The 27616-nt window shown below is 56.9% G+C and overlaps 1 protein-coding gene across 21 annotated transcripts in view; it reads right to left on the reverse strand.

Moving 5' to 3' along the window:
• Nucleotides 1–19538, reverse strand: part of CACNA1G (calcium voltage-gated channel subunit alpha1 G) — a 135892-nt gene extending 116354 nt beyond the window's left edge. For all 21 annotated transcript variants that reach the window (XM_069872795.1, XM_069872790.1, XM_069872792.1 and 18 more), the window contains exon 1: nt 19292–19538. In XM_069872795.1, coding sequence (XP_069728896.1) covers nt 19292–19533 — 242 coding nt within the window. In that variant the 5' untranslated portion in view covers nt 19534–19538. The remainder of the gene's footprint in view (nt 1–19291) is intronic.
• Between the last annotated feature and the right edge of the window lie 8078 nt (nt 19539–27616).

Consider the following 27616-nt stretch of genomic DNA (forward strand, 5'->3'; position numbering starts at 1 on the left):
AGGACCAAGCCAAGACCAGCATTTTCAAACAAGTCACCAACTGCAAAGGAGCCACCAGCTCCAGGCTGAGCCCCCAGCAAACCCCGAGCTGGGACCAGGGCAGGAGCCCGTCCGGCCGCCGCGGGGTCTGGCTGGGGAGAGCGGGGGCTGCACGGTGCCATAAACTGAGTCCGGGTTTAAGAGGCCCCAGGGAGCGGGGAGGCTGCTACGTTACCAAATCCCCATCCATCCGGGGAAACAGCAGGTGCTGAGGAAGAGCGGCTGCCAAGACCCGGTATTTATATACATATATCTGTATTTTAAGAAGTAAAACACAAAACTTATCTGCGTGAGCAAGAGGAAGGTCGGGAGTGGTGGGAGAGAAGCCAGAGAGCTGCGGGTTCCCAATACTCATTTCACATTATCCGCTGGGGATCACACTCCCCACTGCAACACCTCTGCTACTACTGGGGAAACTGAGGCAGGACAGGCCTTTGGGATTCCCCGAACCCCCTGTGATCCCAAAGCCCCAGGAGCTGCCACAGCAAGGATGGAACCCTTGAGATGCCCACCCTGAACACCACAGGCACACAGGGAGGCGTTCCGGGGGGGACTGCTCAAAGGATGCCCTGCAGAGGGACCAGCCAGCAGAGCCAGCACCCCATAAATCTGCTTTCATAGGGCTCTCCCAGCTGAGCTGCGGGGACCCCGGGGGGGGCTGCAGCAGCAGGATGGGGGACACGGAGCCACCCAGCGCCCACAGCAGCGGGATCACAGGGCTGGCTCAGCCCCAAAGGGACGACCCCAGGGATGTCCCCCCTCCCTGCCACCACCCCCAGGCAGGAGCTGTGGGGCTCAGCACTGCCCCTCGGAGCCGCTGGGATCCACACGGAGGTAGATCAGGACCGTGAGCCTCTGGGTGAGAGAGGGGCTCGCGGGGCGCATCCTCCCTGGGGTGGCAGCTGGGAGCAGCTCCCAGCACCGGCTGCTTTCCAGGGAGGAAGAGGAGAGCTGGGGCTTGGGAAGGAGTGCGTGCATGGAGGGAACAGTCTGAGAAAGCCAACCCGCTGCCAATTGTGTCAAGTTGCGCAATGCTCAAAATGTCACCGCGGGTTCTTCTTTTGTTCCCCTTGGCCCCGAGTGGGAAAGCAGGGTCAGACCCCCTGCCAACGGGGCCTCCCCACCCTCTTGTTTCATTTCTAGCAAAGCCAAAGGCTCTCGGGTTTCCCGGCAGCGTCCCCGGCTCAGCCGCCGGGTGCCAATGGTGCATTTCAGTAAGAGAGGGCTCGGGCCAAGGGGAACGTGTCTGGCTCTTGGGGTCACTGCCGAAAGGAGCCGTCGCCTCTGGCCGGCTGCGGAGCACGGCACGCTGCGATCCCTCCTTGCCCTGCCTCCCTCCTCCCTTCAAAATAAACAATTGGACTTTTTTCCTCCTTCCAGGCAACAGTGCTCAGCCACTCCGTGTTCTTTCAGCGGGCGAGCAGCAGCTTGGGCAACGCAGCCAGCGATGCCGGGACAGCAGCCGCCTCACCCAGCACCCACCCAAGGCAGTGGCGATGCTGGTGATGCCCCAGGGGTCCCCAACAGCAGCAGCGTGTGCGTAAGGTGCTGCCTTGTCCCCATCCCCACCACAGACCCCCCATTAAAGAGAAACCCAAAGCTGGGGGCAGCACAGCGCAGCCCCAGCCCCGTTATCCACACGGCAGCCCTCCTCGGAAGGCAAACCTAGGGAAAACCGCCTGCCAGCTTCATTAGAAGGGAGAGAGGCAAGCGGCTGCAAACCGGAGAGGAACCTCATTAGAGGTTATGCAACAATTTCTTAATCAAGCGAGGCTGCTCCGCAGAGCGCAGCCAGCGCAGCCGCTCGGGGTTTGGCCGGCACCCGCTCTTGGCCGCGGCTGCCCAGGCTCCGGTTGCAGGCGGGGTGGGTGCAGGCAGCCCTTGCCAGCTCCTGTCTGATGGCACGCGGGGACGTAATGCGAAGTGACAGTGTTTACTCTCTACTTTCCACAAACATGCGTGTGTCGGGTCCCCCCAGCCCGCCCGGCGCCAGCCGCCCCAACCCAGCACCCGCACCTCCCCATTCACAGAGGATGCTGAACCAAAAACTCTCCCGCAGCAAAGTGATGCCGGCAAGCGGGGAATTTGACACCCAGCACCGTGGCAGAGGATGCCGAGCCCAAAACCTCTTCTAGAGCAAGGTGATGCCAACAAGCATGGAACATGATGCCCAGCACCGTGGCAGAGGACACTGAACCAAAAACCTCTCCTAGAGCAAAGTGATGCCAACAAGCATGGAACATGATGCCCAGCACCGTGGCAGAGGATGCTGAGCCCAAAACCTCTCCTAGAGCAAAGTGATGCCGGCAAGCAGGGAATGTGACGCCCAGCACTGTGGCAGAGGACACTGAACCAAAAGCCTCTCCAGCAGCAGCAAAGTGATGCCGACACACAGGGAGTGCAGCACTCGGCACCGTGCAAGCGATTCCCTCGGCAGGGAACCAGCCTCGGTAATTTTAGCAAATGCCAGTTTGCTCAGCCACCCGCAACACCTCCGGTGCCAGGCTGAGAGCTCCGCGCTCGCCCCAGCTTCGCCTTGGGCAGCGTGGGCCAGCCAGGAGGAGTGAGGAGCTCCCAGCACTGCCAGCTCGCCCGGCTGTCCTGGCAGCTGGAGTCGTGGGAGCACACCAGAAATCGCTAGAACAGCACAAAAACATAAATTACGCTCCCCATCCGCGGCTCGGGATGGGGCTGGAGGCGAAGCTGCTGTTTCTAAACGCGCTGGGTTGGTGCTGGGCTCACCCAGCCCCTCCGCCAGCTCAAAGGGAAACGACAGCCAAGGGCAGGGACTGAAACGGCAAGAGAGCGCGTGCACCTCTGAGCCGTGCCCGACTCCCAGGGACCCAGCTGGAGCCCAGTTCAACCAGCACTTGAGCCCTGACATCCCTCCAGCGCCAGCAGCCTGTCCAGAGTGGTACAGGAGGGGCACATCCTGCACCAGTCCCGCTACCGAACAGCCTCACAGCCTGCAGCATCCTCACCCTCCTGCGCTGGATGTGGGCTCTGCTGGTGGCAAGGGAGGAGGAAGAGGAGGAAGCTCCTGCCAAATGCTCCTGGCCAGCATCCATGCTTTTTTCCTACTTTTTTTTTTTCAACAATCAAAATCCACCTATTTCACGGCGGTGAGGTATTTCAAGGCACGCTCGTTAGCACCTGCTGCAAGCATCCCCGAGAGCAGCACTCATTCATCCTGTCTGCCCACGCACCCTCGGCAGCGACAGCGGGAGGGGAGGGTCCCCAGGATCTGTGTCACCCCGCATGGTGCCGGCACAGGGACACTCGCACCAGCCTCCTGCCCCCCGTGCCAGGCGACGGGAGACGCGATGGGAAGGACACCTGTATCCTGCCCAGTCGGACAGTAACTCCTCGCAGAGACCCGACACGCTCATCTCCCCCATCACACCTGAGCAGGGCAGGATCAGGCCCCGTGGGACCTGCCAACGGCGTTTTCCCCTTCCACCTCCTCCAGCCCAGCTGCAGCGCGGGGCTGTGGGAGGTGGGAACGAGGCAGCGAAAGGTATCAAACGCGGCACCAACCCCAGCCATAAATAATCTCCTGCGCGCAGCCAGGTTTGGCAGCCTTTCCCCCACCTTCCTTGGGAGCGTCCTGGATTTCTAACCTGGAAACAGAGCGAGACCGTGGAAATAGCAGCCACTTTCCCCCGTCTGCTGAAAGGATGGGGATGAAAAGCAGCAAGTCGCAGCCTCACCCAGCTCCATGGGCATCACCGGCCTTGGTGTAGGGATCCTACGACCCACAGGGGCACAAATTGTGGCCTCTCCATCCCTTTCCCACCCCATGAAAACCTGATCTCATGATTAAGACGCAGGCTTGCCAAAAAGATCCTGCCTCGCGTTGCTTTTCCTGTATGCCCAGAGGCAAATCATCTCATCTGCCATATGCATCAGCTCAGCGTAGAAAATTTGTGGAATAATAACAACAAGGAGGTTTTTCCTCCTCCCTGCCATGCGCTCTGATGTCTGCGGGGAGCACAGGCTCCCCGGGACGGCATCGGCTGCCTGCACCCAGCACGGCCGCACCCATGGGTGCCACATCAACCATCCCTCGCGCTGCTCTGTCTGTGGGAGATAGTCCAGCCAAAAAGACCGTGGCAGCCCTCCCCACGTCCCCCCAGGGTATCCAACACTAACGCGATAATCTCCTCTCCCCACGCACACACGCGTTTTCTTGGAAGAGCAATAAAGAAAAAGAAAAATGTGAGTCTGGGAATGGCAGACGGTCAATAAGCAGCTGCCCCAGCCAGGCTTGGGTGGCCAAAAGGCACGGGGAAGGATACCCGCGGCGCTGGGAGAGCCAAGGGGATGGATGCGCTCCGCTTTAACACCACCAGCACAGGGAAACCACCCCAGTTTAATCCACTTTGGCTTGAAAAATTGGGTGGTGGAAACATAGTGGGTTGGGATGATGGTTTTAGGGGGATAAGTGGATTTTTGGCAGGTTCCTGCAGGGCTGGAGGCAGAAGGAGCTGCCCGGCCCAGGCTCTCGCAGGCACGTCCTCACCAGTGACCCCCGACCTCAGCCCACAGCATCCTCAGAGCCACAAACACCAAAACTGCTGCCAGCACCACGATCACTGCCGAGCAGCACCTCACCCCGAACAGGCTCTCAGCAAAAGCATCCTGGGTGCTGCGTGCACATGAATCCTCAGTGAGGATGTATTAGTTCAGTCACGCAGACCTATTGATTCAGGACCATTAATTGGTCTTCATTGTTCAAATACTGACCTCAAATAGAGCCATCTCTCCCTTTCCCCCCTTCTGCTGGATCCTTCCCCTGGGCTCTGCTAGTTTAAATACCAGAATACCTACCCTGGCCTTGGGGAGACTCTGCGTTAACTGTACGTTTGTATCTAATTTATAGCCAGGCTCCTCACAGCCTTAATGAGCATCCCTCTAACGAGGAGTGGGGGGGAAAGGACACCTACTGCAGGGCTGTTTGCTGCCAGGCTCGGAGCCTCGCAGCCACTGGGGAGGATTTGGAGAGGACTGTGCCAGCTCCGAGCTCCCAGGTTGAACAAATCCCACTCTCAGGCGATGCCCAGCTGGAGCGCAGGCACAGCCTTTCCCCACGGAATTATCCCGTGCTTATCCCAAAAGAGGAGCACAGCTCCATCCTGCCCTCCAGCCCCCCACGAGCCAGGAATGCAACAGCCCTTGAAGATGCTTTAATTCTCATTATTTCCTTCCGCTGATTTCCTACCCGTGGCATCCCAAGCCAAAGCCCACGAGAGAAAACAGCCAGGATTTCAGATGCAATTAAAACCTCGCTGAGCTGGCTGCAGCCGTTAGCCCTGAGCCTCACGCACGTGGCGGGACGAACCCACCCCATCACCGGGGAGCCAGAGGGGAAACTCCTGCCTGATGCTGACACGAGGGTCCCTGCCAAAGCCCACGACTGGGGCTGATCCTCATCCCAGAAGCATCACACGCTTGCCAGGGTATGAGGCCCAAGAAGCCAAGTAGTTGGAGATTTTACCCTGGGATCTTCATCCCAGCGTCAAAACCACTTTGGAAACAGCAAGCTGACCTCATGAGATCTTTGGAAGAAATTCTTCACCGTAAGGGTAGGGAGGCCCTGGCTGCGCCATCCCACAAAACTGGGTATTTTGCTCTCCCTTGCCAGCCAACCCAGCAGAACCTGAAAGAAAAAGACACCTCAAAGGTAACTAAACTCTCCCAATTTGCAACCAAAACAGCCAGGTGGGTAAAGAAGGAGCAGGGAAAGTATCCCCTGGCCCCATGCTCTGCCCCCACCAGCGTGGGGACATCCCACCAGGCTACACTACAAGCTGATTCCCATGAAGCTCCTGGGGTCCTGCAGCCCCTGAGCCCACCGGGTCTCACTCCAGCCCCTCCCCTCCTCATAGAGGAAAGTTCACCTCAGGATAAACCCCATTGCCACCCCCTAGAGCAAAGATTTAACGCAGCGATGCTAAAAAACTACCCGGCCCGTTTCCATGGGTACGTGAGGCACATGTTGCTATGTGATGTGCGGCCCGTTACCATGGAGACAGCAGGGATGTCACCACACAGGGCTTATTAGTTGCCATGGCTATTAAAAGGCACTTGTCCTCTGGGGACCAAGAAGGACCAGGGCCACCAGTTTCCCCTGCACTTCTCTCTGGGACGGCATCAGCTCCCCGGGAGCCTGGTGCGAATCCAGCCACGCAGATCCCCAGCAGCAGGCAGGTCCCCAAGGCCAGGGTGATGGGCACCTCCGAGCTAAGATCAAGAAGGAGCCCAGCTCCACAGTTTCCCATGGAGAGCAGCATCAACCCCGAGACCATCGCACACCCTAGCCTTGCCCATAACAGAGCAGAGCATCCCAGCAACATCAGTTCATGGGGCTAGAAGTGACAGAGAGACTCTAACCCCCATCAGCAAGGCAGGGAGGAGGCATCTTTGTCCCACGTTGGAGATGACTGCATGACCAGAACCACGCATCACCAGGCAGAAACACAACAGGACTCAGCCCTTATAGAAAAGGCAGCACTGCAAAATATTAAATAGAGGAGCATCGTCCACACCCGCTCCTAGCAGCTCCCAACCAGGGCTTCACACCCCGGCTCCAATCCCAGCCCTGAACCCGCTGCTTCAGCTTCTCTCTACCTGCATTCCAGAAGGAGAAAGAGATGCAAAAAAAGTCCTGGCAGCTATTTTTATTTCCCCAACCCTCCCGAAAACCCCAAGCCCCCTGTGCGACCAAGACCATGTCCAAACTCATCTCCATCCCATCAAAACCCACTTCCCAACAAGCTCAAAGCAAGGTTTTATACAGCCATATAAACCCCTATGGAAAATACTTACATGCTTTATTAAATAAATTAAAGGTATTATTTTCTCATCGCTTTGTTCAATTTTTGAGGAAGGATATAATTTTTCATTTAACTCCATTGGACAAAAAAAGAACACCCCGCAACTGAAAACCTATGGAAAGGTGTAGTGGAGAATTAGATTCCTCCTACACAATACTATAGGATGATTTAAATATCACATATAGCAATATAGCATGTTACTAAATTGTATGGTATCTTTCTAGAAAGACCTACAGTACAGGATTCTAAAAATTCCTCCTCAACCCTATTATGTTTCAATTTAGCCCAGCTGGTTTCCTTCCCATTTCATGCTGCAAGACTTTCCCTCAAAGGTTAAGGGTTTTAATTGCGCCTTGAAATGCTGCTGCGATCACGCTCTGAGAGCAGCTCCAAACTCCTCCGGATGGAACGGACCCACGGGGGACCCCCAGCCTTGGGGGGGATGGAGGGAATGGGGCGACCCCGCTCTCTCCCACATCAAACCCTCCTGTTGTTGGCAGAGGGACCCGGCCAGGGCGCAGCTCACGCCATCCCCTTGGCTACAGCGGCACAAGGAAACTCCATATTTCCATTTAACCGGTCTCAGCCCTCTCCCAGCACTCACCACACCAAATATTAGGGGGTGCAAATGGTTCTCGGTGCCCCAGCACTGCGCACCCGTCCCCCCTCTGCAAGGAAAAAGAAAGGGTTAGGCATAAGAGTTGCCTTTAGCTGTTGCCATAGAGACTCTGCAGCTCGGCACAGAAACCCCAAATCTTCTCGAAAAAAGAAAGAATTTAAGATTTTAATCAGCAAGACCGCACGGGAGGCCAGGAGAATCAGTGCACATCCTTGCCTTAACTGCCTCAGCCTTAAGACGCGTTCACCTCTCATTTAACAGCATCCTAGGAGCCACCCAGGAGCGGGGATGGAAAGAGAGGAAGGAAAGCAATGAAAACCCAGCCACTTTCGAGTATTTTCTCTCCCCATTGAAGCAGCTTCTCACTGCCCAGGCCGAGCTCTGGACCAACAACCCCCCAGCCAAGCTGTTTGTGTTCCCGTTCCCTTCATCCGCTGCCAGAGAAAGGAAATAAAACTCAACAATACGAGCGAGGCAAAATATTCCCTGGGCTTGCCAGTTCAGCTCCCATAAACCTCACCTCGCGGCCGCTGCAGCGGGGGAGGAAAAAGGAGAAGAGAATCCCACTTTCTAGCACCACAAGAGGTTTCTGTGACCGTCTCCAAATGGCTCTCGCCTGCCGCATCCGCCACATTCACTCCTGACCCGACTTCCCCCGCGACCGCAAATCAAACACCGGGGGATAAACTCACTGCTCTGGCATTTGTGCCGCTTGGCAGAGCCTCGGCGCTGGCCGTGGCCTCCAGCTAAGACAAACAGTGCCGGGAGCCGGCACGCCGAGGTGGCCGAGGAGCTGATTTTACCACTTTTTAAGACTCATGGTGAGTTTGGGAGGGGATGGAACCCGCCAGCGGCTCAGGGCTGGGGCAGCGGTTGCACCAGGCGGTTCGATGCTGGGATAACCAAAGCCATCGTGCTGGGGAAGAGCCGCCGGTGCCAAGGGGTGTTGTGTTTCATGCCTGAGGCTATGGAGTTTGAGGGATACCAAAACAAGAAACTTCAAAACCGAGCAGGGTTGGCCCAGGGAATATTGTTGTATGAGCTCAGCCTCTTCGGAGCAATGGAAAAAATCACGCGCTGACCCCGAAGGGACGGCGAGAGGACTCGGTGCGCGGGGGCCGAGCAGAGATGCGCCACCAGCATCCACCCGAGAGGCTCAAAGAGGAGCAGGGAGGGATGCAGGCACCCGTGGTAGCACCCTGCAGGAGCCCCAAACACATCCCAGTACCCCAAACTGCTCCTCAGCCCTGACCCCAGTGACAGTCACCCCCACAAGCCGTAGAGCTAAGCTCACCAAGAACTCCTACCACCACTGAGTCCCCATCTGCTCAGCTCTCCGCCAGCCCCTCACATTTACCTGCTGCAGATGCCCACCAGGATGAAGGTTTATTTGTTTTCTGCTAACCTCATCCTTCCCAGCTCCCCCACAACACCACCAGCTCCTCCAGAAACCAGGAGCTGAAGTCAGGACCTGGCTGGCAAGGATGGAGATGGTGTGGATGGGGAATTACAAGCTAAAAGAGTCACTCCAGCACCAGCTCATCTTTAGAAATGAGAACGCAGCCAAGCACTGAGATACAAGGTTGAGGCAGAGGGTACCCATCTCCTGTCCCCAGGTGCAGGCTATGGACCGCTCCAAATAGGATTCACCAAACACAGGGAAGGGCTCACAAGCACCCAGCGCTGCCAGGACCCCCAGACCCTGCCTTGAGCAGCTCCATCCCCCTCCTTGAGCAGCTCCATCCCCCTCCTTGAGCAGCTCCTCTCCTGCTTTCTCTCTCTCAGTGCCTGTGTGTGGGTGTATTTGGAAACGAGATCTTTCCAGCTGAACTGCAAAATGAAATGCAGAGATCACAACTCCTCGAATAGCTTCATCGCGCGCACACACACACACATCCCAGCCTCCCTCCTGCCCCCAATGCAAAGCCCAGGTAATAGTAAAAAAGAAAAAAAGAGGTGGGAAAAAAAAAATCAAGGTATTTGGCAGATGAAAGGAGGGAATTGGGGGAAGGGGAGGAGGGACAGCAAAGCGCCTTCAGCGCATCCTTTCGTCCCCCAGTTCAGCCTTGCAGCCTGACCGCCACTTGCCCAACCCTCGGCGCTCCCGGAGCTGAGACAACCCAGTTTCATGGGGCTACAAGAAAAGAGAAAACAAAAACCAGCAAAAAAGCCAAGCCCGAACCCCAGCTGCGAGGTTTGAACATCCGCTGCTGGAGGAGCCAGAGTCCATTTACTGAGATGAAGGCAGCAGCGTCTCCACCCTGGCTGCGGGTACCCCATGCTGCCCTTGGGCTCCTCCGCTGTTTTCCAGCCTCGTAAAAGCCAGGATTCCCCTGTGCTGCTGCCACGAGCGGTTTCTGAACAAGGGGCTTGGATTTGCCCTCGGCAGGGGAAATCGCTCCCACGGGAGCTGGACGTCAGTAGTCAGAGCTGGAGGGGAGAGGCAGAGCCGGAGAAGGGGACAGGACGTGCTCCTTCCTACGGGCTGTCAGGATGAAATGGAGCATCCCAATGAAACTCCTCACTGCAGCAAAGCCAGGGCTCAGAGCAAGGGAAAAACAGGGGTTGGGACTCAAAGCACCATTCACTCAGGCCAGGAATTTCTCTGCTAACACAGGCTGTGCTGGAGAAAGGGTCAACACACACTGCTGCAAGGAGAATCACACAGGCAGCGAGTTATCCCCTCCACAAAACCCAAGAGGTGGGAAGGAAACATCCACCTTAGCTAAAGGAAGGACAGACTGTAACTCAGCAGCCCAGGGATACCCTAATGCCAGCTCCAGCCTCACAAGGGGACCATGACAGGTCAGCCTGGCCCACAGCATCCCCACACCAAGCTGCTGTCCCACATATACGAGGATACAAAAGGTCCCAGACACAGAGAAGCTCACTCACCCAGGCACAGGGCATGCTGAGCCACGTAACGCCCCGTGCCAGCCCCTGGGCTCATCCAAGGGTCAGCATCGCCTCTGCTGGGTCACCAGAGCATCCCCACAGCATCAAGATACTGGTTGCCCAGAGCAGGGGTGGCTGCGCCATCCCTTGGAGGGGTTCAAGGCCAGGTTGGATGGGGCTCGGAGACCCTGATCCAGCAGGAGGTGGCCCTGCCCACGGCAGGAGTGGGACTGGATGAACTTTGAGGTCCCTTCCAGCCTAAACCATTCCATGATTCTATTATTGCTCCTCTCTCCAGGCTCACAGATGCCCAGCCTCCTTGCCCAGGGTAACTGAGGGGCACACTGAGACCCCTCACCTTATATCACTGAGGCATCCTCAGCCCCTAAACTGCCTCAGAGTTGCAAAATCCAAGAGGGAAAAAGGGAGTGGATGAGAGTACGAGACTCCAGCTGTGATCCATCCCAAACGTAAGCTGAGGAGCTTCACCCATGCATCTTCCCCAGCTCTCCATGCCCTCCAGCCCTGAGCCGGCTGGAGGATTCCAAACAATAAAAGCTATTTATGCAAGGCAGAGTCCTTCAAGATTTATGCCGTACACTCACGGTAAAGTGCAAACCCATTCCTCTGCACGTGGCTGAGTCCTTTGTTAGAGGAGTTTGGATTTTTGACCCCAAAAGTCAGGACGAGTCTCAGAAGGAGCATCAGAGATAGCCCTGTGCCATGACCCTGAGCAGATTATGGTCTCAGGGGTACATCCCAAGACATATTTATGGTCCTCCAAAGCCAGATAAGTCAATAACCACATACAGTAGCAGTTACAAGTCAGATATTAATTTAATTCCTCTCTTCCCTGTCTGCCTGAATAAGCATTAATTCACTGGAACATGAGGGCCCCGTTATTAATCATTCTTACTGGGGTTTCTGTTTTCTCCCATTAAGATAGAATCACTACAGCCAGGTTATCCAGACTCAATGATTCCCAAATTAAAGATCCTCTGCGTCCAACACAGGGACCACCAGCCCGGACCCAGGTTTCATCTATTAGCAGCCAACACCAACACGGAGGAGGCTGGTGGAAGCGCAGCCCATCAAACGCACTTGAAAGCCGCCTTCAACCCGCAGCAGAAGGTTTTACTTCTACAGACCCCGGGGCTGAGTGGGAGCAGAGATGTTTGCTCCCTGCAACCCAGCCCCAAGGAGCTGTGCCCCCCTCAAGGCAGCGCTCCCCACTCCCCAAACCCTCCGGAGACAGATTCCTCCCATGTCTAGTCTCAACCTAGAGCTAAAAATGAACCTTATTCATGATTAACATCCCTATTTGCATAGCATAGCTGGCAGCTTAACACCAAATAAATGTTTTGGCAGAGGGAATCGCAGGCATGGGGGCGAGCCCTGCCCTCCAGAATGGGGCTGCAGCCTCGCCATGGTTAAAGAGCACTTTCTAATTGAATTAACAAATCATTAACAAGTCCTGCTGGCCACCTGGGCAGAGGAGGGCTCTTCCTTGGGCTGCGCTGGCCACCAGCCCCTCAGGAGTCCGGAACGCCGGAGGAGTGAGAGCTAAACCTGACCCGATTAAGTTATGAATCACAGAAAATCCTAAAAGCATAACCCCCCCCCCGACCCAGGGCTGCCAAGGTGGGTGAATTCCCACAAATCCCCTCACCCAGCTCCACCAGCTGCGGGTTTGCCTCCAGCCCCAGGGTCAGGCAGCATCGCCAGGCTGGTTCAGTGGAGGCACCAGGGAAAATCATTTGGAAAAGACCCAAATTGGAGATAAATACGAGGGTGCTTTGCATCAGGAACCGTGTAAGTGTGGGGCTAGCGTATGGATTATAGTAAAACAATCCCCTCTGCTTTACAAGTTTGGCTGTGCCAAGCTCCCGGCTCTTGCCCATCACCTGCTTTAGATTTCATTCCCACTTTCAGCCCCCTCCCTGGGATTTCACTTCAGGCAGAAGGAGAGAGCAAGCAGGGTGGGCACAAGTGACATAAACCCCATCGAACCACATCCAGCCCCTTCCACCTAGGAAACACATCTAAAATCCCAACCCAAACCACATTTCAGGCACCGGAGCCAAACCAATAGATGGTTTCCATCGACTTGTGACTAACTGTTGAACTTCTGAAGGTTGAGTCATGGGCACGTCCCGATCCCACACACGCGCGCACAGCCCCACACGGGGCTCACCGGGACCTGCCCGGTCGTGCCGCACCCCGGGTGCGCGATGCTGCTCCTGGCACCCCGACAGCCCCTTCCCGTACGGCCGTAACCAACGCCGCGGCAGTCAGCGCAGAGAACGAGCCCCAGAGTTCCTCTCAGCAAATATTCAAGCTGAAATATGTGCTTTTTCCATCTGCTCGAAGCCTCTTTGCTGGGGCTTTGGTAGGAAGCAGATGTGAGAGCATCCCAAAGCACGGGCGGTCATTACTCACTCCGTTACATAAAACCATGAGAGTTTCCTTCTCTTTTTTTGTTTTATTTCTTCGCACCAGGCCAGATTCCTGGGTGAGAGGCCAAGGCTGGCAAAAGCCGAAGCCAAAGGAACCCAGGTTGGGGGAAACCTCCACACGCATCACCAACCAAAGGGAATATTTCCCATCTCGGTCGCTCAGCGGAGAGCCAAGGCGCCAGGGAAGGGAAAGCCACAAGCTGGCCTCGTAACAAACCCAGAAACACTTAGGCCTCCTAATTAACGAGGAAATTCAACCCCCTCCAAACCACAAGGAAGCTTCAAAGCTCTCCAACCTGACTCCGGATGCTCCTTCCCCAGTTCCCCGCGGATGGCCCCGCTCCCCTGGACCCTCCTCCCCATCCACCGCAGCCAACAAAGCCACCAGGGGCAAAGGCTCCCGGGGGCTCATCTTCCAAAGGAAAAGGATTCCATGATCCAAAGGAAAAAGCCATAAGGGAGATTCATTTCGGACGCAGGTTTTGCCCCCTTCCAGCAAAACAGCAGAAAAAGAAAAGAAGAACTGAGAGAGACCCGGGCAGGGAAATTGGAGCGGTCAAAACCTCGGTCTTTTCTGGATGGAAAAAAAAGTGAAACAGAGTTTAAAGTCAAAATGGGAAAGAAGCATTTTTCAGCACGATGCCAAAACATCTGCAGGAGGTGCTGGGGGAGAAGAAAGCAAAGAGTTTTCTATGCATCATAAAATCCTGGGCATTTCCAGAGCGGCTCCAACACTCGGCGCTACTGAACAGGGGAGAGAGCACAAAAGGCGACCAAGTCAAGAGCAGCGAGTGCGCACGGAGCAGCTTTGAGCCACCAGCCCAAGGCTGAGCAGCGGCTGGGGTGGTCTGGCCCCATCCTGGATCGTTGCCCACCCGGCTGAGCCCCCATCCCGGGCACGAGGGGCTGGGGGAGAGGCTGCAATCGCCTCCAGCCTGGGCTCCTGGCCCCAAATGGAAAGCAGGGTCGCCCCGCGTGGGAGCCGGTGTCCCGGATTTCCTACAAGGAGCCAGAGCTGAGCTGTCCCCAAGGAGAGCAGCGTCCCTGGGCAGGATGGGGCCACCCGGGGCTCCCCACGCCAGGATGACATAACCATGAACCGCATGAGGCCGAGCCTTTTGTCTGCGCCGCGAGAGAGGGAGGGAAAGCAAGAAAGGAAGAAAGAAAGGAAGAAAGAAAGAAAACTTCTGGAAGTCATTATGATTCCTCTGCTCCACAGTCTCCTTTTTGGCAGACAGCTTCCCTCTCCCCAGCCCTCCCCCCCTCCGCCAGCCCGCTTCAAAATGCCAGCCTATGATTTTTAAATAAGAAAAAGCTGTGCTGTGCTCCAGCGCTTGGATAAACTCCTACACAAACTTCCAGATGTGACACAACGGCCTGGAAGAGGGAATTCGCAGAAGAATCTCCTTAAAAAACACACTTACGCACAAGCAGGGAGCAAAGGGAGCGCCCAGCGGCCGGCATGGCCAGGCAGAGGATGGCTCCAGAGATCCTGGGGAGACGCAGAGCATCACCTGCATCAGGATCAAGTGGCTCCTGGATCTTCTGGGGAGGCAGCAAGGAGAGGGATGCTGGCCACTGCAACGTGAGGGATGTGAGCAAGGAGAGAGACGTCAACCACTGCAACACGAGGGACAAGAGCAGCGAGAGAGATACTGGCTACTGCACCCAGCTCCAGGAGGCCAACACCACCCACCACTCCTGCCCAGCTCCCCAAGGGTTTGGGACCAGCAGGGAAGATGTTTTGCAGTTATTTCTCCCCTGGCAAGAGAGAAATAAACACTCCACCTTCCAACTGCCCTTGGTAAAAGGTGATGGGTCCTGTTTCTTTCTGAGATCCTTTCACAGGAGCTGCAGGAGCCCAGGGAGCAGGATGCTCCACCCCGGCCAGAGCAGAGCAAGGGGCTGCAGGAGCCCCCCAGCCTGGCATCAGCTGAGGAAGTTTGGTTTCTCATCCTCCTCCCAGGAGCCAAAGAAGGGACATGGAATCAGCAGAGGCTCTGCTGCAGAGTTCCCTCTGCCCCGTGAGGAGCTGGAGGTGCTGGCTGGTGAATCAGGCCATGCCAGAGAAACAAGTTCAGGTGCCCTGGGACGGATCAGATGCAAGCAAAGCAGATGGATTCTGACTCCTTTGTGGGATTTTAAGATCAAAACAAGATCCCTTTCAGATCCAACCTCTCAAAACAAAACACTTCGCTTTGTTGAACCCAAAAGTGATGTTGAAACAGATGCACTGAACTTTAAAGGACACTGCGTGTGCTCTCCCCTCAAAATACACGATTCTGATAAAAAAAATTGTATTTTTAGCTCTGTGCTACAGTCAAAACCTTCAAACAGCAGCACCTGGCTCTCCCTGTGAGCTGGCACAGCTGAGGAGGGGCGAGGACCCCGAGCATCCGCTGAGGGGACAGGGGCTGGGCTCACCCCCTGCCCACGCCATCCCCAGGGAAGCACTTTGGGAGGCACCACAGAGGAGGCTCCTTGCTCCGGGGCAGCCGGACACACGGATGTGCCCCTCAAGGAGAGTAAAATCCAGAAAGGTTGATGTGCGAGGGCTGCCCACTGTCCCCAGCGGGACCATTCCTGCCTCCCACGATGCGCTGAGCTCCAACACGGCAGCTCCAGCTGTCCCGTGAGCCAGCCCAGCCCTCAGCTAGACCTTGGCACGAGGCCCCAAGGGCTCTGGGACGGCTCATAGTGGCCACTGGCCACCTGCACCCCTGCTGATTCCCAGCAGCTTCCCAGGATGGAGCCTTTGATCACCAACCTCTTGCACAGCGAGCGGCACGGTGCAAGGCAGCTGCTGGCAGAACCTCTGGGTTTCAGCGCAAACCAAAGGCAGAAGGCAGGGACGGTTGCTGTGACCAGACTGAGACGTTTTTCTTCCCTAAAGCCATTTTCAAAACCCAGATCTCAGGGACTGGAGCGGCCAGGCGAGACAGGAGCGCTCCTCCCAGTGCCACCCAACCCTTCCCAGCAAATGCATCCGCAGAGCTGCCCTTCACCCTTTGAAACAGCAGGAAAAGACAGGATTTCAACCAGTTTGGGGCCATCTCTACAGCAGGACACCTTTCAGCAGGTTCTGCAGCCCCCCCCCGGTGCCAGCGCGCGGCTCCCCAGCCAGAGCCAGAGACAGATTTCAGAGCTACAATAGAGATCACAGGCCCTTTCAGTTACCCTGCTATTTTCCTATTCAGAGCTCTTAACACTACGCAGTCGCATCCTCTCCGCTTTCTCCATCCCCACTCTTCAACTCTCAAGAAATAGCCTCGTTCCTTATCTCTGATGAGAGAAGCAGCCTGGCACAGACCTTGCGACAGCCTTTCATCCTCCCAGCCTTCACAGTGCTTTTATTTTATAAGTGAGTCAAGTAAGCACCTTCCCTCCTCTTCTCCCCCGGAGATACCTGCTTCTCCTCTCTCTCACAGACCAGGATGCCCTGCTTGCCACCGTGGCACTTCCCAGCCCCAAGCCCGTGAGTCCAGCACAGGGACCAGCGATCACCACCCATCCGTGTCCTCACTCCTTCCCTCTGCACCCCTTTATCCTCAGCTGGGGAAGAGCCTTCCATCTCGGAGCCAAGGAGGACACAGAGGTGGGAAACCAGACTCATCCCTGCCAGGTCTTCAGCTCACAGCACACCCGGCCCTGCCAGGTTTTCAAAACAAAGCTTTGCAGGACTGATTTTTAGGGTTTAAACCCCAATATTTCAGGCTCAGGAGTAGTTTTGGATCAGGACAAGCCTCTATCCCTACAGGAACACAAGAGTGGCACAGGTTTCCTGCTCCCTTCTCTAGACAGTAAGAAGCCTCCCTGGCCCAGGCAGAGGATGCTCTGAATTGATCCATTGCAGAAAATCCCATCTCCACAGGACTCAGCATCCTTGCTGGACTCAGAACACCCACTACTGCCCTTGCCCTAACCCCGCATCCCGGCCTCAGGTACCACAGTCACACAAGCTGCCTGGACAGGGGCAGAGAGCAGCATCCCGGGAGCTCCGGCTGCATCCCAGGGCAGGCGAGGAGCAGGATGGAGCAGCTCCAGCACCTCCTCCCTGCCAACAGCAAGGTTTATCAGCCAGGCTAGAGCACCACAAACCCGCCTCGCCCAGCCCCACATCACCACGGGCACCGCTCAGACGGAACCTCCCATCCAATCTCCGCGCAGCCCGCCAGCCTCACCCGCAGAAAGGGAAAAACCACCCGAGAGAGAGGCAGGAGCCAGCAAAAGCTCAAACCCCTCGTGGCCACAGAATTCACCAGCCACGTGAGCCCAAGCGCTGTCGCTCCTCTCCAGGGCAGCTGGTGGCAACCAAGACTTTCCAGCAATGCGATTGTACAGGTTCAGTACGGGGCTCAATTCCTGGAAGATGCCAGCCTGAGAGGGGCCACTTTACTGACCCACCACCCAAAAAAACCAATATATATAACAAAAAAAAAAGCAATAAAAGCAATAAATATAAACAAGCAGCGGGCTCAGCCCCAGCACTTGGGCTGCAGATGCTGGAGGGACGAGCAAGATGCTGCTGTGCTAAACAGCAGTGAGTGATGGGACACGGCGCAGATGCCGCTGCCTTCCTCTCATCTGCAGGCTGACCCGCTTCATTTGTGGGGTTTATTTTAAATAAACTCCCCCAATTCTGGGTCAGTGACCCTGAAAACAAACAGCTGTGTGCAGCCACACGACTCCGAGACCTGCGGCATCATCCCCCGTGGCTCCCGGCAAGCGCTTCTCTCTGGCAGTAAGGAGGGAAAAATTAGTGACAAGGAAAATCCCAGCTTGTGGGGCTGTATCTGTCACCCACCCCCTGCTCCCAGCCGCGCCTGCAGGTGCCTGCAGTACCACCAATTGTCCAAGGACAAAAGTTAATCTGCTTGTATTTGCAGCCACAGAGGAGAAAACACATTTCAAGCCATTACTGGGGTGGGGATTTTACTGAAAACAACTGAAAACATGCAGGTGTTAACACCTGCTTCAAACTAACCTCATTAGTGAGGGGAAAAATAGAAGAAAAACTTAAAAACATATTTAAAGCCGCAATCATAAAGAATATTAGCTGTCCTAGGCAATAAGGACATGCTGGCTCGCAGCCTGCCATTAATATTTCTTCCCCAAACAGAAGGCTTCCCAAAGTTGCGAGATCTCCGAGGATGCTCAAATAAACGCAGTTTGAAGGGCTGAGGTGGTGTGGAAGAGATTTGGAGGGGAAACTGCTGGGAGCGTTCAGGGCTGGGAAGAGAAATCTTGCTTTCCCCCCTCCTGGGGGACATTTTAGGGAAGAAGGCAGCCTGTTTATTGGATAAATTATTGCTGAAGCTCAAGTGAAACAATAACCCCGAGTCCAGCAGAGCCTCGCCACTCCTGGCGGGCACACGGACCTCAGCCCAGATGCGATTGCTAACGGTTCCCGGGAGCGGAGGAGGATTCACACAGGAGATTCTGGCCCTTCACGCCATGGAACACGTCCTCCCCGCCACCGCACAGCCTCTCCCTCGCCAGATGTGGGTCTGCTGCCCGTACACACTCGCCCGCCTTCCGTGCGGGCACACAACTTCCCCGGCAGCGGCTGCCTCTCCCACACCAGCCCCTGCTGGAAGCCACATCGCTTCGCTTCAGTTCATTTTGGGGTTTTTTTTTGTGCCTGCAAATAATAAATGGAACTGGAGTTCAGGGATGGTAAAACACTTGCGATGCTACAAACCGTGCGCTGGTTGCGACTCAACTCCAAGGGAGGTTTTAAAGGCACCGAGATCGTGGCGAGAAGCAATTTTTCTATTGTCTTTTCTCATTCTTTCCCATCCCCTCCTCTTTGGAAAGCTTAAACTTGACTAAAGCGGCTTGGACACCGCGCCGGAGCAGACAGGGAGTTTGGAAGGAGAGCAGATGCTCGTTGTGGGGTCGCAGCTCACTCCAGGACATGGTGTGCAGCCCATCTTGGGGACCGTGACCCCCCCACCTTGCCTGGACCCCTCGGGGACCGTGACCCCCACCTTGCCTGGACCCCCCCAAGCACGGAGCATCCCTCCAGAGATTCTGGAGAGCGGGTTCTCCAACTGCCCCCCGTGAATTATTTAGGGACCCTGCACCCAGGCAGCATCCGACACCCCCCGCATCCATCCCCATCCCCTCCCCGCTCCTCCAACCCCTCGGGGAAGGGCCGAGGGAGCCTAAACCGGGGATGCGGAGGAAGGAGGGTTGCGCGAGGAGGGACCCCGGGCTACCGCAGCCCCGCCCCGAGCATCGCGGCGGGGCGCCCGGGGAGCCCCTAAAACAGCTCGGAAAACTTCCCATCCCGGCACCGGGGAGGGGGTCGAGCATCCCCCGGGAGCCCCGGGGACGGAGGGTCCCCTGCCCCCCCTCCCTCTGCTTCTCCGGGGGGGCGGCTCGGGGCGGGGGGGGGGGTCCCCGCAGCTCTTACCTGGGCGCCGAGCACCTGCAAAGGATACGGGTTACAGACCAGGCGGAGGCACCAGCTCCGCGGGCGGCTCTCCTGGCTCAGGTAGAAGAAGACGACGGGGGCCAGAGCCGGGTAGGGCAGCGCCTCCCCCTCCGAGTCGCCGCTGCCCGCATCCCTCTCCCCCGGCTCCGGGCGCCCCCCGGCCCCGGACAGGTCGTTAAGGCGGATAAAAGTCTTGGCTCTGCCCGGCTCCGGCTCCTCCTCGGCCGCTCGCGGTCCATCCTCGTCCATCCTCCGGCCGGGGCGACGCGGAGGGGGCGCCTAGAGGGGCGCAGCCCTGCCGGGGGGCGGCTTCAGCGCCAGGGCGGCATGGCCGGGCCGCCCCCCTCGGGCTGCCCAGCTCCTCCTCGCCGTCCCTCCGGGGGGCCCCGAGGCGGCGGGGGCGCCGCTGCCTCCCCCTCCGACCCCCCCACCCCGACCCCCCCCCGCCCCGGAGCCGGGGATGCCGCCCGGAGCCCGGGGATGCTCCGCTCGGCGCCGCCGGAGCCCTCGCTCCAACTTCAAGCCCCGGCTCCTCCTTCCCCCCGCAGCCAATCGACAGGCGCCCCCGGCCCCTCCGAGCCCCCCCATTGGCCGCCGAGGGTGCCCGTCAGCGCCCGCACCCCCCCCCCCCCCTTCCCCCCATCTCCCCGACGGCGCTGGACGGGGCGCACCAGCCGGGAGCCGGAGCCCCGGGGGCAGCGACGGGGCTGGGGGGGGGCAGAGCCCGCATGGAGCCCCGGGAGCCGCGGGAGGGGGGGGAGATGGGGCACGGAGGGGGGAGGTGATGGGGGAGATAGTGAGGGGGCAAAGGGTGATGATGGGGCAAGGGAGGAGGGGGAGAGGATGGTGATGCTGATGGGGCAAGAGGGGGGGAGGAAGAGGCGATGATGGGGCCGGGGAGGGGAAATGATGGTGATGATGATGATGAAGGGGCGAGGGGGAGGAGAAGGAGACGATGGGGCAAGGGGGGAGGGGGAGAAGATGAAGAGAGTGCAAGGTGCGGAGATGATGATGGTGCAAGGGGCCAAGAGGAGAAAGAGATGGGGGAGGAGGAGGAGGAGGAAACGATGGGAAGGGGGAGATGATGATGATGGGGCGAGGGAGGAGGGGGAGAAGATGATGATGGGGAGAGGGGCGGAGATGGTGATGAAGGGTCGGGGTAGGGGAGAGATGATGGGGTAAGGGGCCAAGAGGAGAAGGAGTTGGGGGGGGGGGGGGAGGAGGAGGAAACGACGGGAAGAGGGAGATGATGATGGTGGGGTGAGGGAGGAGATGGTGATGAAGGGCCGAGGGTGCGGAGATGGTGATGAAGGGTCGGGGGGGGGGGGGAGGGGGGCGGGGGAGATGATGGGGTAAGGGGCCAAGAGGAGAAGGAGATGAAGGGGCGAAGGGGGGTCGGAGGAGAAGATGATGCTGATGGGGCGAGGGGAGATGAAGGGAGGGCGGCCGGTCCCCCGGTTCGACCGCGCGGCCGCAGCTCCCTCTGCCGGTTCGATCCTCGCCCGCGGCCGCCCCGACGGCGGCTCCTTTCCCGGGGGGTGGGCAGGGGGGGTCCCTACAGACCCCGCTCAGCCCCGCAGCCGGAGCCGAGGCGATGCTCCAGGTCTCTTGCCGCGTTAGAAAGCGCTTTCTCACCTTTCCCGGTAGCCCCACACGCTGTACATACGCGTACGTGCATATATATGTATATGAGCATCCCTTTAGCCAGAGCCCAAAAGCACCTGCCGGAGCGATAGGAAGATGCTCGTCTGACCCAAAATGCCTCCCCTGGGCCGGATCCTGCTGGCCTGGGAGGCGCTGGAGCTTGGATTCCCAGGCTGTGCGGCCCCAGACGCATCACAAGGCTGCTGGCAAAGCCTCAAGGCCGGCCGGGCTCTGCTGCAGAACCACGAGAGAGAGGAGATGCCAAGCCCGCAGCCCTCGGCCAGGAGACCCTCCCGCACGAGCAAGGGGACACGCGTGACGCCAGGCGAGCGGTGACCCCGCGACACGGCTGCAAGGATGGGGACTCATGATGCTTCCCCAGGTTTTAGCGGTTCTCCCCTCCGGACGCAGCGTCTGCATCCATGGGAAGGGCAAAGCGCAGCTGGGCTCTGGCCTCTCCCCACTCCACAGACGTTCCAACACGCCAGGACCTCGCTCGCTTCCAAAGCGAAGGCTCTGGGGGTGACACCAGCCTTGGTTCCCCCGGCAGATCCAGCCCAGGAGCCCGACAGCTCGGCTGCTGCACAAACACGGTTCCCGGCGAGGTCCACAAACACATTTGCATGTGCAAGGTGCAGCCTGAGATCAAGCAATTTCCTTGCTACATGTGTACAGCCCGGCCACAGCTGCTTTTGATCCGATTCCCTTTGTATCCCGATAATGTACAGAGCGCCTTTGTGCGCCGCTCTGTTTATTTAAATGGATTTGGAGCAAACATTTTTCTAAAAGCTGAAGCTTTGAGCCTTTAAGTGGGTTACCAGATTATATGCTGTCTCCATTTTAATTACATTTGGCTCGTTTTGTTCATTGCGTACGTTTTCAAGAATGATGCTCGCCGTGAGAATTGAAAGCGTTTTGCTTTAGAAGGTACCTGCCCTATAAAGGGAGCCGACATCACACACGGGGACAACGCAAACCTCCCCGGCTCAAAGAGCGCTCACCCCCCCTCCAACTAGGGCAGGGAGAGAAGAAAGAGGCTCAAATAGAGCCTCACACCCTCCAGGTTTAAAGGGAAGCGTCTGAATGGCAGGAGGATCAAGCCAGCACCAGTCTTGCAGGATTTTGGCATCCGCGTGCTACAGCAAACACAGATAAGGATGCTCTTGCCAGGGAAGAGCGTTCTTGGTGGTGGATCTTAGAGGGATGAGAGCGCAGAGCCTGTCACAGCCCAGCCAGGACGTTTGTCATCCCCCGGCTCAGCCGGCAGCGGAGCAGAGGGAGCACCCAGAGCTTTGCTGTCTCACCTCAGGCAGGCAGAGGGGTTAAACTGGGAGCCCCCAGCGCTGTCCCAGCCCAGGGCATCTCCCCACGGAGCCCTTCAACCCACCCAGGGTAGACCTGGAATTTGTCTTCCTCAAATACATGATGGGGTTCAGCTTAAACAGATCAGTCACGGAGAGGGAGCCCAGCTCCAGCCCGGAGCCTTGGCAAGGAGGACGGAAAGCAGCAGGAAGCGACCCTGGAGACCAGAGCGGCACATTTAGGGACTGGGGATGTAAATGAGGAGAAACTTCAATAGAGCCTGAGAAGCTAATGAGGTCACATTCACCTCACACCCACAGCCTCGGCCTCCTAATTAAACCCACGTTAGCACAGGAGAGCGGGTGTGAGGCAGGGACACCCAGGCGGTGGCAGGAGTTTTGGGGCTGGGGAGGTTTTGGAGGGGCGAGAGGAGGGGGCTCACGCACTGCAGTGTCCGTTCTGCCTCCAGCAGCATAATCGCACCCCAACTCACCCAAACGCCACCAGGGACAGGAGCTGCTTTTATCCCAGCACACCCCTCTCGCTCTCCTTCCCCCTCTTTTCCCATCTCGAAGTGTTCTGGGGGGAGCACAGCCCTACGTTCTCTCTTTCCAAGCGGTTCTTCTAGGAAAAGCACCCCTAGTAACGGAGCCTTAGCCGAGCCGACGCTCACCAGAGCGGCTCTGGGGTTTCAGTGGGATTTGAAGCCGGCTGGACGGGAGCCGCACGGAGCTGGGATGGGAGAACCCCACATCTGTAACCGCTTTAGCAGGAGGAGGATTGAATGCAGCCTCAGCACAGAGGCTCCGATCCGATGGGAACCAGTCGCTCTTCGTCTGGCTGTCGACATACGGCTGCAGTAGCTGAGGGTGATTTTAATAAGAGGGGATAATATTTCTATCAGTTCTGGGAGCGACGGATTGAACCCACGCAGGCAGCTGGCACGGGGCTGGGGATAAATGGCAACGAGATCCAAAGCTCTCCTCATGCCTTGGAACCAGAGAGAAAACACATTTGGGGTTGGATGTCACAGTTTGGGGGCAGATCGAGCCTCCCACAACCAATTCACAGACTCAAGTGCTGTCAAAGTGCACTTTGACCACAGCAAACCCGCTGTCCCTGCTTCCCCACCCCACAGAGGTGACAGCGGCTGCTGTGGGACCGGAGCCCTGGCTGTGCTTGGAGGCTCCTAGCTGCCCCACCACCCAATCCACCTCGTGGGAAGCGCCATTCACCCTTTCCAGCTGACACAGCTACAGCAGAGAGAACCCCCTTGCAGTCCCTGCTCCATCCTCAGTGTTCCCCTTGCTCATCCCAGCCCCACCAAGACGCTCCCTCAGCCAAAAGGGTGAATTAGCTTCTCGGGAGACAGCGAAGGACCTTGGAGGAGCAGGAGACCAGCCCTGCTCTGACACAGCACAACATACGGCTTAACCCTGCATGACCCCATCCAAACAGCTGCTTCTCCCTAGAGCTCATTTTCCTAATTCCCTTATTCATCACCCAGATGGTTTCTTGCCCTCCTCCATCATCCCAGCGGTGCCGTGACCTTCACCCTGAGCATCCCGGGATTCCCACCGTCTCCAGACCCCAGGGCTGGGGACAAGGAGCTGCAATGGAGAGGTTGGGAGAAGCCATCGCTTAACGAAACCAGCAGCTAGAGGCCACAAGCAGGGCCTCATCTTTTATTTCCCTCCTATTTAATGAATGTTTTTATTGTCTCTTTCAATCTTTATTAAGTGAAGAGCAAGACAAGTAGTTGGAAGGAAAATATACTACAACACAAAGCACAACCACCGTGCAGAAGGGACGCACGCTACCGGCACAACACACTCGCTGTGCAGAAAGGAATTAATAATTCAGGCTGGAGGATGCTTATTTTTGGCTGATGACCAGCACTTTCCCACATGATCAATGTTTGCACCTCGACTTTTTGGTGCACAATCAATCCACGCCTGAACACAGCCTGAGTTTTGGGAACTGCTACGTCTGCAAGAGCGGAGCCGCTCAGGGGCGGAGCGGCAGCACAGCTGATTTGGCAAAACTGGAGCCCAGCCTGGGTTCTGGGGGTTAGGATATAATTTATAGAACAAATATAATTTATAATACAAACATAATTTATCATAAAAATCCTATCTGCCCACCATCTTTAAAATAAATGTGTTTTCCTTAACAACAGCTGTTACACCAGAGAACGGCAAGAGGAGAGAAATCCTCCCTTTCAAGACTGTCCTGAGGGTTTTCGTGGCTGGATCTTGCCTCTGACTCTCAAAAGCAACAAAATCCCATCAGCCCCACAGAGCCAGCTCCCCAGATGGGGTGCGAGCAGCACCTTTGCTGTCGGAGGCTCCCACTCAGATTGAACCTTCAAATCTTGGCTGATGGGGAGAGACAAGAGGGAAAGGAGACGCTTGCTACAGAGCCCCGAATCCCTGAGCTCTGGGATGCTGGCAAGCAGCATGTGGTGCTGCTAAGCGTGCCCACCTTGGTCCCCAGCACTGCCTCCAGCATCCCAGCGAGCCCAGGAGGGCATCGCCACAGCTCAGGGTGGCCCCGGGAAGGAGGGATGCAAGAAGTCAGACAAGGGGAAGGGCAGAGCTCACACCAGGCAGAGAATGGGCTGCAGAGCTCAGTCCTGGGCTTGGCAGGGATCAGGGCACCAAATTCTTGCTCGCAGCACCGAGTTAGAAGGAAACTTTCTGGGCAACAAGAGCACAGCCACAGCCCGCTCCCCAGTGACTCTTTACTCAAGAAGAGCAGCGCTCAGCCCTCCATCCAGGGATTCACAGCAGCCAGAGGCTCCCAAGGGTGTCTCCACATCCCCCGCCCCAGCACAAAGTTCAAAACAGCAACGAGACGTCGCACCTTGGCTCTCACCAAAGGGCCAGATGAGGGGAAGGGCAGAGTCACACGAGCTCCCGGCTCACACCAGCAGAAGATGGGCTGCAGAGCTCAGCCCCAAGCTTGACAGGAATCAAGGCACTAAAACCTCGCTCACAACCGCACAAACCCACAAGAAAACCTTCTAGGCAACAACAGCACCCCGTCACCTCACCCCACAGCCCTCCCAAGCGACTGCTCCCTCAAGAGAAGCAAAGCCCAGCTCCCCATCCATGAGCTCACAGCAGCCAGAGGCTCCCAAGGGCATCTCCACCACCCCTGCCCCAGCACAATGTGCACAGCAGCAACAAGAGGTCTCAGCAGGACAATTTTGTTCAGGCCCTTACCTCAACACTCAGGAGCTCCAGCCAGAGGACACACCATCCCAAAACGGCAGCAGCACCTCTAGGGAAGCTCCTGAGCCCAAGAGCTGTTGGGAAAAGCAGGAGCTGAGAGGTGATGGGCACCAGCTGAGCGACCACTAATTGAAAACAGGTGGAGGCAGAAGGAGGAGAGGGTGCAGAGAGGTGGTCAGGTGTGAGCAAACCAGGTCTTGGTCCATATGAAAAGGATTAACCCAAATTTTCCCTAATAAAGGTATTTCCAGCCAGCTGCCCTGGTGCACAGTGGCCAAGCTGCAACAGCCCCGGCTGAGCCTTGTATCCAGGAGATCAAAGTCAGGCTGGGGTAGGAGGGAGAGCGAGGCTTCATCCTGGGGTCTGTGGAACTAGGGGAGATGCTCCAAGCCAGGGGGATGTTGGGGCACAAGGAAGATCTCGTGCTCTGCATCCCTCCAAGTGCAGCATGACTTTCACTAGAGCTGCCCCAGGCTGGTGGCTGTGGGCTGGGACAACTGGGATGGCTGGAAAGGGAGGGGGCTCTGCACCCACAGCCCAGGCTGCCCACAAGCCAGGGTCACCTCAGGTGCTTCTGGCCCGTCTGTACCCCCAAATTAACTCCTACACTGCTTAAACGCCTCTCAAGCATTATTCATATTCCAGCTCACCCCAAACACCCTCGAAGTGGAAAAGGCTTTTTCCCCACCCCCTTTCCATCTTTTTATTTTTTTAAGGCCTCTGCTGAGAAATCTTTGTAATTAATGACCCTTTAAAGTAAAATATAATTAAAAATAATGTGGAGCAGGCTGAAGCCTGCTGGCAGCCTGCGCCGCGGGCGGCTGATGGGGCTGGGGCGGCTGCGGGTGCTGGTGTGCAGGTCCCACGCATGATGCTCTGGTGGCCTCGTTCAGCCCTAAAGCAATTTTCTATATCCCACCCAGAGCACCAGGCTTCTCTGTCCCACCCGTGGGGACACCGGGGTGCTTTTCATCCTCATCATCCTGTGGGAGAAGGGGTGCAGGTGGCTCTGCCAAGAGGAGATGCTCAACACGAGGTGCTGGGGCAAGGGGGAGACCTGATTCCACCTGGCTGGTTGTGGGGCAGCGATGGGTTGGTTCATGCCCAGGGGAGCCTTCTTGGATAGAAAAGCCTGATTTTCACGCTTTTAGAAAGCCAGGGAGGGACAAACGGCTTGCTGAGTCCCTGCTGAAGCCTGCGTTCCCCGGGATCTGGAGGATCTAGAGTGGTGCAGAAGTGTGCAGATGAGGACTGGCTCATTTAAATTTAATGCTGATGGGGAGATCTTCCTCCTTTTTCCAGCAGAGAGCAGATGTTCTCATTTCATATAGGCAAGGTGTCTCTAAATCACTTCCCCAGCAGCGAGGTGGATGGTGATGTCATTGTTTATAGGTTCTTGGTTATTATTTCATAGACAAACCTGACATTTTCCCCTTTCAAAGATACATTGGGATGGATTATGGGTTTCTGCCACTGAAGATATCTTGGCATCAGCCTCCTTCCAAGACTGAGGCTGCTTTCCTTGTAGCACATAATCAAAACAGCACTCTGGATTTTCAGCAGCTTGCAACATCTTCATGACACACAGCGACCCAGGCAACAGAGGTGCTAGGGGTACCCGGGATGCTCTTAGCTGCTTCAACACTGTTTAGGCGAATTACCCAGCCCATCTGTGGCCTTTCTGGAGCCTAAATCATAACTACCTTAACAAATCTGCAGGGAACATCAGCAGCCTGCTCTTGGGGTTTTAACCCAGCTGGTGGCACCGCAGGCTGAGAGGGTCATAACTCGAATGGGGCAATAAAGAAGGAGTTTGGGGAGCCCAGGGGATGAGTACAGGACTGGAGATGGGAGGACAGCGCTGCAACACCCCATAAGACCAAGGGGAGCCCAGAGTCAGCCCTGTGCCACCACTCATGTCCCAGGACACCTCCCATGGATCAGGGGCTCCCAGCCCCATCCAACTGACCTTGAACCCCTCCAGGGATGGGGCAGCCACCCCTGCTCGGGGCAGCCTGGGCCAGGGCCTCCCCACCCTCACAGCAAAACATTTCTTCCCAAGATCTCATCTCAATCTCCCCTCTTTCAGCAAAGAGGAGTTAATGACATCAAACTGGTTTTGATTATATATTTTTTTAAGAGCTGGCTTC

Source organism: Phaenicophaeus curvirostris, chromosome 19 (assembly GCF_032191515.1).
Source record: "Phaenicophaeus curvirostris isolate KB17595 chromosome 19, BPBGC_Pcur_1.0, whole genome shotgun sequence".
Classification (NCBI taxonomy): Eukaryota; Metazoa; Chordata; class Aves; order Cuculiformes; family Cuculidae; genus Phaenicophaeus; species Phaenicophaeus curvirostris.